Source organism: Anneissia japonica, unplaced genomic scaffold (genome assembly GCF_011630105.1).
Source record: "Anneissia japonica isolate Jap-2015-1 unplaced genomic scaffold, ASM1163010v1 scaffold29351_len16576_cov120, whole genome shotgun sequence".
Lineage (NCBI taxonomy): Eukaryota > Metazoa > Echinodermata > Crinoidea > Comatulida > Comatulidae > Anneissia > Anneissia japonica.
Window position 1 is genome coordinate 6664 of NW_022728209.1, and position 8931 is coordinate 15594.

An 8931-nucleotide genomic window follows, 5' to 3' on the forward strand; every position below is an offset into this window, starting at 1 on the left:
TTGACTTTCCGCCATATTTCGAGAACTTTTCCGAAAAACTTCAAACTTTCAATGGAATAGTGTTTGTTTTAGCCTATCTCACTTTGCCTAACCCTAACCCTAACCCTAACCCTAGCTCTAACTCTAAAGCCGCAATCGCACTGGATTTAAAATAGGGAAATTTTTACCGAGACTGTGGGTAACATTCCAATGGGTAAACTTCCTGTCGTTCGCACTGGGATTTATCGACGTGGTTAGTTTTACCACAGGCCATGGTGAAACTAACCATTCGTACAGATTCATCTATTGGGGGCGCTAAATCGTGACGTTCACTTCCGGTATGTGTAGCAAAACAATTAACGAAAGCGCGCGGCATTTCGACAGGCTAGGCTCGCTTTTGGGTATCAACAATGGATGCGGTAGCAAAAGGAACAAAAAGAAAATCTACAGTAGAAAACAATGCAGCAAAAAGGAAGCGAAATTGGACGCATGCTGAAACGCACGGTTTGATCGCGATTTGGGGAGAAAAAGAACACCAGCAAGGGTTCGAGGGGATGAAGTACAACTCTCGTGTATGGGCCAGCATCGTCGCCAAGTTTCTGGAGAGGTTTCCAGAATCTCCGTATAATACATGGGAAGCCATGAAGGAGCGCATTGACTATCTCAAGAAGAAATATAGGACGGCGAAAAAAATAAATAATTCCAGCGGACGGGGCCGAGCGACCTCACCATTTTACGAAGAAATGGACGAAATTCTTGGTAAGTTGAGTACTAAAGTTACCCCGGCCTATACGGGTTATAATTTATATAGACGATCGGGCCCAGTTGACCCGATCGTCCATTATTACAAAAAAGGGCCTGACCGTCTTGACGTCGATCGTCGCTGGGCCCGAACGTTTATTTGAAAGATGTGTGGACAACTGATAAAGTAAAATTTGCTAGTTTATGGAATAATATAGCATTTTTTAAACTTCCTTTTTGTAATTAAATGAACAAATAAATAATTATATATTCAAAGCTTTGATTTTTTTTTAGTAATATAAAAAATGTTTGGAATGAGATGATTTAGTTTTGGGCCCGATCGTCTGTGGGCCTGATTGTCTGTACCCTTCTGTCACCCACCTCTACTGCTGGCCTATTTGGCCCATCCGCTAATTGCGGTGAATTCGCCTCAACCCCTCTCCCGAAGCGCCCCCGTCCAGCTTACCTAGCCATTCCTAGTTTTCACTGCACAACCTAGGCTAGCCTAGTAGTAGATGGTTCGCCTAGTAGGGGATGGAAAAGACAAATAATTTTTTGTCTAGATACAGTAGTATTCTGTTAATTATGTTCCAGAAACATTTAAATTTATTTACTACTATCTATCTAAGCCTAGGCTAAGTAAGGCCTAGTGTTTAGTCAATATTTTTATTTCTATCATGATCCCTATTTTTAGTTCTGTCATTTCCAAATTTACAGGTAGAAGGCCAATGAATAATGTACAACAATTTCACCATATCGATGCAGATCTGAGTGCTTCAGATGATGAGGTTATAACACATGTTGGTGTGGTTGCCGAACCACCAGCAGGTGAACCAGGACAGGAACCACTAAACCAAGGTAACTATTGCTAATCCAATTCAATTTTTACTTGTGTACTTGTAAAATAGCCTTTGTCATCCTTCAATTAATGTATGATTATTTATTACAGTAGTAATTATAATACTGTAATCAATTACTAATAAAGCATCAATATCGCTTAACTGAAGAATGTTACTCTTCTCATTTGTTACTTGAAGCTATGCAGCATCTTCATCCATTAGGCTAGACTTTCTTTTATACTACTGTACCTTTTTTCGAGAACCAGCTGACGCTTAAAAGTTGAGAGTTGAAATAAATATAAAATTCATTTTTAGGTTATTTGTGAACCTTCAGACAAAATTCAACATTTTGAATAAAAATTTAAAAACTATTTTATTCCAACCTCCAATTTATGAATACAGTATTTCTTTGAAAAAATATTGTATTGTGTTAATAAACATCAATTATAATACCTCTTTCAAGTAATAATAAATCTTTATTTTTACTTTATTCTCTGCTTTGTAGACACAACTTGCTAATTGAAAAACTAACATTTTTAATTTTTATTCGGACTTCCTTTTAGCACATTTTCCCAATTTGTGAAACAAGACACAAAAATAGTTTCATCTTATTGAACTGCAGTCTAAAAAAAGTTTTAAAGAACTACAGTTGTCCAATGTTCTTCCAATTGCTTATAATGTATTGTTTTTCCTAGTTTGTTTAAAACTTCATTGCAACATCTAATTGCTTATTTCATTAACTGATTGGAAATTTACAAGCATGTTTAAATTTAATTGCTCATTTTCAAATATTCTAAATATTTTCAGACTCAGATCGGGACATAGAACCCTCATCAGATGATCCTCCAACACCTCCATTGAATGATCCTCCAACACCACCATTGAATGATCCTCAAACACCAGCTGTAGTAACAAAAGACAAGAAAAAGGCACCAAAACATGATGGTAAATACTTTTTATTTCATTGGTATCTAGAGCTTTGGACTTCAAACATTCATCGTATTTAGCAGGGTGGATCCAGGATTGTATGAAAGAGGGGTCGCAAAATTCCCAGCCAGATGGAGAAGGGCGTTTTCAGGGTTTCAAATTTAACAAGCTAAACAAAAAGGTTTTGGGTGTTTTCAAAAGTTTATGTTGTAAGTAGTCTGCATTTTGTCTGATTGTGGGGACCCCCCCCCCTCCGGAATTTAAATCCGCCCCTGCTTAGATGGTTTTTATGCTGTTTCGGTTGCATACAGTGTACTCATTTGGTTTGTTTGAAGTTACTTAATTTGGTGTTTGTTCTAAGTAAGCTTATTATCCAATTGGGTCCTTCTGGTGGCCAGTGAGTACATCGAGAGACAATCACCTACTGTTTTCTGACTAGTGCACTGCAATCTTTATCATTCACCTGTGTCATGCTGTAACAGGGACAAAGGCTTTATGTCTCATCCAAAAGATGGTGCGCTATTTAACTTGTACTTGAACTGCGGACGTACAACCTGAGGATTGCTATGGTTTAGTGCACATGCAGTAGCTACCACAAGTTCTGTCGACTAAGCTAAAAAAATAATGAAGCACATGCCAGTTTATATACAAAACAATTTCAATTTGTTTCTTCTATTTGTACACTGGTACCGTAATTTATTACTTTAAAAAAATCCAAGAAGTGGTAAAAACATGTTGTCTGTACTGCGAATATAACCTGTTTTTAATTAAAAAGAAAATATTATCATTTAAAGTGCATTTTTTACATTTACCAGGATCAAGTTTTAGAAAAAGACGCGGAAGGAAATCGCAGGTTGAAGATGCCATTGATAAGTCTATTTCTAAACTAATTGAGGCACAACAGCAGCAGCGGGATGAATCAACAGATGAACTAGTAAAATTAGAACAGGAAAGGCTTCAATGGGAGCAGTCAATGGAAAGAGAGAGGGAACGCAGAATCGCAGAGCAAGAGGCACGAGAACATGAATACAGAATGCAACAGTTAGCTGCTGATGAGAGAAGAAGAAATGAGAACAACCAACTGTTGTTGCAATTTGCACACATATTTGGGAATGCAATGCAAGGGGGTAGACAAAACAGCAACTATGGGCATGGTGGGCCAAGTAATAACAATGGGTCAACATATTGGCATGATCTGTAATAAACTAATGTCCAACTAGATAACCAAATGCAGTTACCTTGAACAATATTCTTTGTGTAAACAAAAACAGTTTTTCCTTGCAAAAGGGCATTCAACAATTACTGTACATATGCACAGAGTGGTGGTGTGTTAAAATGCATACACATGCGTACATGGTTGAGTGTGGGCCAGGTTTTATGTATGCATATTGTATGTAGGTTATCTAAAAAATGTCTTAATGATTGAGAACAACAATAACATTGAGTATGTACAGGGGTGGGTTAGGTGGTTGTCAAGCTGAAAGTACAAACAAAAAGGGTGGGGATGGTCAATTTTAGTTTTAAAAAAAAAACAGGTAATTGTTGAATGCCCCCAAATATGATGCAATAATTTAGAATTGTGTATGTGTTGGTGTTTTTGTAATGGTGCTAATTTAATGTATTCGATATTTTAATCAATATACATTACTCATGGATTTCATTTTATACAGTACAAACCTAACTTTGCAAGTTTTCTTATTCAGTGTGTACAAACTGTACAAATATACTTATATATAATTAATATATTTTGAAAGATATCAAAGTTTTATATTCAGACATATTAATGCAATAATTTCATCTCTTGTCATTCATGTGGACAACTATAAAAAACCAGGTGCTTCTTACTGCAATTTTTTTTTAAATATGCATGTCTTTCAGTGTTATGTAGTACAGTATTATGTAAATTAAAATAATTTTGATTCAGTAATTGTATTTTTTATAACATTGTTGTCACTGTCAACAGATTGTCTAACGAACTTTAGTTAATACAGTATACAGTTACAGATACAGTATACAGATTCCTGGCGCTGCCACTGCCAACTAAATCTGTAAATTATAGGTTTAGGGGGGTTTGGTTAACAGCCCCCCCCCCCAAAAAAAAAATTGATCTGAAAATATTTTCCAGGCTGCAGTGACTATTGACTGGTGAATACAGTTGTAGTAGCCTAATCTGCGAGATGCATTGGTGCACATGAGGATTGTTTTGCTTGCCAAAAATCTGATCAGCCGGTTCACAGTGTAGGCTCCACCTGCCCCAGCAAACAATGTTGGAGACGCCCTAGGGGCGGATTTAGGATAGATGCAAGATCACTGAATCAATTCATGCATCCTAGTTTGCTGTCCGTCCGACATCAACATTTTGGTTTACATTCTTGTTCGCATATTTTATGCAATGCTTGTCAATAAAAGTACTGTATTGCTACCGCTATTCCATATTGAAGTGCACATTCAAAATCAAAACAATCATGTCATTTCAAATTTTTTATTTTTACTCAAATACAGTATTTACATTCAGACATGTACAGTGGAACCTAGATTTTATATCTGTCTCTTATACACATCTAGATGTGTATAAGAGACAGCACCCACACAGAGGTAAACGAACGATTTACTTCAGTTTCCTTTAAAGTGGCAGTAGTCCCATCTGTACACGTGATAATCGCGGGCAGGCCTAAAATTAAACGGGTGCGCGTCTAGATTAATGGCGCATGCGACGCCCTATCAAAAATCTGGATGTTTAAATTGTCCTCGTAAACTAAAGGATGAACGCAAGTTAATTTAATAATATAAAGAGAACATGTGAGGTTTCATAACATTGAGTATGTACAGGGGTGGGTTAGGTGGTTGTCAAGCTGAAAGTACAAACAACAAGGGTGGGGATGGTCAAATTTAGTTTAAAAAAAACAAACCAGGTAATTGTTGAATGCCCCCAAATATAATGCAATAATTTAGAATTGTGTATGTGTTGGTGTTTTTGTAATGGTGCTAATTTAATGTATTCAATATTTTAATCAATATATATTACTCATGGATTTTATTTTATACAGTACAAACCTAACTTTGCAAGTTTTCTTATTCAGTGTGTACATACTGTACAAATATACTTATATATAATTAATATATTTTGAAAGATATCAAAGTTTTATATTCAGACATATTAATGCAATAATTTCATCTCTTGTCATTCATGTGGACAACTACAAAAAACCAGGTGCTTCTTACTGCAATTTTTTTTTTAAATATGCATGTCTTTCAGTGTTATGTAGTACAGTATTATGTAAATTAAAATAATTTTGATTCAGTAATTGTATTTTTTATAACATTGTTGTCACTGTCAACAGATTGTCTAACGAACTTTAGTTAATACAGTATACAGATACAGTATACAGATTCCTGGCGCTGCCACTGCCCACTAAATCTGTAAATTATAGGTTTAGGGGTGGTTAACAGCCCCCCCCCCCAAAAAAAAATTGATCTGAAAATATTTTCCAGGCTGCAGTGACTATTGACTGGTGAATACAGTTGTAGTAGCCTAATCTGGGAGATGCATTGGTGCAAATGAGGATTGTTTTGCTTGGTTCACAGTGTAGGCTCCACCTGCCCCAGCAAACAATGTTGGAGACGCCCTAGGGGCGGATTTAGGATAGATGCAAGATCACTGAATCAATTCATGCATCCTAGTTTGCTGTCCGTCCGACATCAACATTTTGGTTTACATTCTTGTTCGCATATTTTATGCAATGCTTGTCAATAAAAGTACTGTATTGCTACCGCTATTCCATATTGAAGTGCACATTCAAAATCAAAACAATCATGTCATTTCAAAATTTTTATTTCTACTCAAATACAATATTTACATTCAGACATGTACAGTGGAACCTAGATTTTATATACCCCTAAAATCAGCTGAAAATGCTAAAGTAATATGACATGATTTAAAATGTGTTAAAATTAATTGATACAAATTTAATATATTTTAAAGGCTAGATAGTGAACTTCCATGGAAGCGCCTACTATTGATTGATATGTCCGGAATCAACTTGTGTTACGTTTTATCAATGTTACTACGATGAGATTGCGCCCCCAATCTTTCATAACAGTTTCAGACTTATCAACAGAATTAAATTTAATTAAAAAATGTAAAAAACATTGACAAAAACAAAATATATTTAATACACGTAAATAATCTGTATGACAAAAAATTTTAAGCTATTTTTAAACGCCTTTCACCCAGCCTAAATTCAGCATCTGGCCAACCTTAATTTATGAAAAATGTAGAAATTTCTGTTCCTGATCATTTTTCACCCACCCTAAAAATGTTTCACGCAACCCTTAGATTTTTCTAACTATATCCATATATAATTTCAGTATGGGTTGTTGGTGAAGTACTGCACGAGAGTAGTGCGAATTTCATTTTCATTTCCGATTTCCTCATCTGGATGATATTCATTACCTGGCTGTTCGACATCAAAATTGTTATATTCCTCATAGTCCATGTTCCAGACCTCGCAGAAGTTATGCAAGACAATACATGACGCAACGACTATATGTATTTTATCTGCTTGCGAGTCATTTCGTTTCATTATTGATCGCCAACGTCCTTTTAGTCTGCCAAAGGAATGCTCCACCAAAATTCGTGTGCGACTGAGCCTTTCATTGAAACGTTTTTGCGCTGCAGTTGCCAGTCCTTCTGCATAGGGTTTCATAAGGAACGTAGACAGCGCATAGGCTGAATCCCCTAGGATAACAATTGGTACTTCTTTTCCTTCAATTGTTTTAGTAAATGGAGGATAGAATGTGCCAGATGATAATTTCCTATACAGTTTTGACATTTCAAACACATAGGCATCGTGGCACTTTCCTGGCTGCCCTACGTCAAAATCAATGAATTTGTAATTGTGGTCAACAAGACCTTGTAGAAGGATACTGTACCAACCTTTTCTATTGTAGTAGTCAGTGTGGTACAGTCTGGGCGCTATGATAGGGATATGACATCCGTCGATTGCTCCACCGCACATGGGAAAGCCATACTTAAGTTCAAATATTTGTAGCATACGTTTAACATCATCACCCTTGGGCCGCTTGACATAGAGGGGTTTTAAGTAGGTACATATCGCTCTACACACATCCCAAAATGCATCGTAAGCAGTGGTACGGCCAACACCGAAAAGATTTCCTATAGTCCGAAAACACTCACCAGTGGCAAGGCGATAAACAGTAATGGCGACTAACTTAACCACACTAACTGGCCGTCTCATCTGTGTGTTCATTCTTTCGATGTATGGATTCAGCTGATTACAGAGTAACTGGAACGGTCTCCTGGTCATCCTGAAATTTTCGTACCATTGCACATCATCGTATTGCATAAGGCAATCAATGGTCCACCACTGATGGCTGCGATTCCTTGTCCACACAGTCACTGTAGGTGCATACATAGCATTCACTACAAATCAAAGAAAAATAAAAACAACTTTGACTTTTATGCATATATAAAATAATGTTTGCCATCCATGCAATTATGTAAATGTAAACAAATGTTATATAATATCCATACAGGGATGCACATCTCTTTGCAGCAAATATGGCGGATTTTAGGGGGGGGGGGCAGACTGGCTCTCCACCACCCCCCCACCCCTTGGAAAGTAAAGTATATATTATTAAAATTGTCTATAGAGAATGAAAAATATTCAACAATTATAAGACAAAAATTGATCCCTTAACACACCCGTGGGGCCATTTACTGTAATGTGTTTTTTATTTTAATTTGTAAATTGTTTTTGTAGTTAAAAATACGATCGGGCCCACGGACGACTGGGCCCAGTTTATTGGGCCCGATCGACTTGGCGTCGGTCGTCGCTGGGCCCAATTATATTTTTAATTTTAGTGATATGTGGGTCGACAGAAGCTATAACTATAGGCCCTAGCCCTAGGATCGGTAATCGGTAATACTATACGTTAAATTAGTAAACAATATTTAAAAAAAACTCACGAAGCCCAGTAATTAGAACTGCTATATTCAAGATTGCCTCAGATTGCCTACGTTGACGCTCACGTACGACAGATCGTAACAAGCTAAACCGCCGGGTTCTCCTTGTTGTGACAGTGTTTCTTTGGACTAGGCCTAGGCCCACATCATGTTGTACTCGTTGATAATCGCGATGGATTGTCTCACCAAGACCTAGCACATTTATTAATGCTCCATATAAATCGGCCATTGAAACAAACCGAGCAAACAAGTGAAAAAAATGACAAAATTACTCAAAATCAAGACACTAGCAAACACGCGCGAAATTAATCAATATGTTTGTGTGTGACGTTTTTTTCCAGGTCACAGCTCATGCGTAATTGCCTGACAGCCTGAGGAAGGTCATTCACTGTGATGACTTGGGAAGTTTACCCGACTCGCGCTGTTCGCATTGGACTTTCCTGCTAGGTAAAACTAACC

The 8931-nt window shown here is 36.9% G+C and overlaps 3 protein-coding genes across 3 annotated transcripts; 1 reads left to right on the plus strand and 2 right to left on the minus strand.

Moving 5' to 3' along the window:
• The first annotated feature begins 1443 nt into the window (after nt 1-1443).
• LOC117114043 (troponin T, cardiac muscle-like) lies at nt 1444-4000 on the plus strand. The gene is made up of 3 exons (XM_033257575.1): nt 1444-1578; nt 2367-2504; nt 3302-4000. Exons 1-3 carry the CDS (start codon nt 1449-1451, stop codon nt 3685-3687), a joined length of 654 nt encoding a protein of 217 aa, XP_033113466.1. The 5' UTR covers nt 1444-1448; the 3' UTR covers nt 3688-4000.
• Nucleotides 4001-6415: 2415 nt separating this feature from the next.
• LOC117114042 (protein ALP1-like) lies at nt 6416-7603 on the minus strand. The gene has a single exon (XM_033257574.1). It carries the CDS (start codon nt 7538-7540, stop codon nt 6851-6853), a length of 690 nt encoding a protein of 229 aa, XP_033113465.1. The 5' UTR covers nt 7541-7603; the 3' UTR covers nt 6416-6850.
• Nucleotides 7554-8744, minus strand: LOC117114041. The gene is made up of 3 exons (XM_033257573.1): nt 8476-8744; nt 7684-7929; nt 7554-7567 (listed from the first exon to the last, which is right to left on the minus strand). The coding sequence occupies exons 1-3, from the start codon at nt 8699-8701 to the stop codon at nt 7554-7556; spliced, it is 486 nt and encodes a 161-aa protein (XP_033113464.1). The 5' UTR covers nt 8702-8744.
• Between the last annotated feature and the right edge of the window lie 187 nt (nt 8745-8931).

What these genes read in the sequence shown, in the direction of transcription:
- LOC117114041 (XM_033257573.1), bottom strand. Translation starts at nt 8,701, where the DNA reads ATGGCCGATTTATATGGAGCATTAATAAATGTGCTAGGTCTTGGTGAG. An exon ending in AGTTCTAATTACTGGGCTTC is followed by an intron (nt 7,930 to 8,475) that starts GTGAGTTTTTTT and finishes TTTGATTTGTAG; the next exon opens with TGAATGCTATGTATGCACCT.
- LOC117114043 (XM_033257575.1), top strand. Translation starts at nt 1,449, where the DNA reads ATGAATAATGTACAACAATTTCACCATATCGATGCAGATCTGAGTGCT. An exon ending in ACAGGAACCACTAAACCAAG is followed by an intron (nt 1,579 to 2,366) that starts GTAACTATTGCT and finishes AAATATTTTCAG; the next exon opens with ACTCAGATCGGGACATAGAA. An exon ending in AAAGGCACCAAAACATGATG is followed by an intron (nt 2,505 to 3,301) that starts GTAAATACTTTT and finishes TACATTTACCAG; the next exon opens with GATCAAGTTTTAGAAAAAGA.
- LOC117114042 (XM_033257574.1), bottom strand. Translation starts at nt 7,540, where the DNA reads ATGCTACAAATATTTGAACTTAAGTATGGCTTTCCCATGTGCGGTGGA.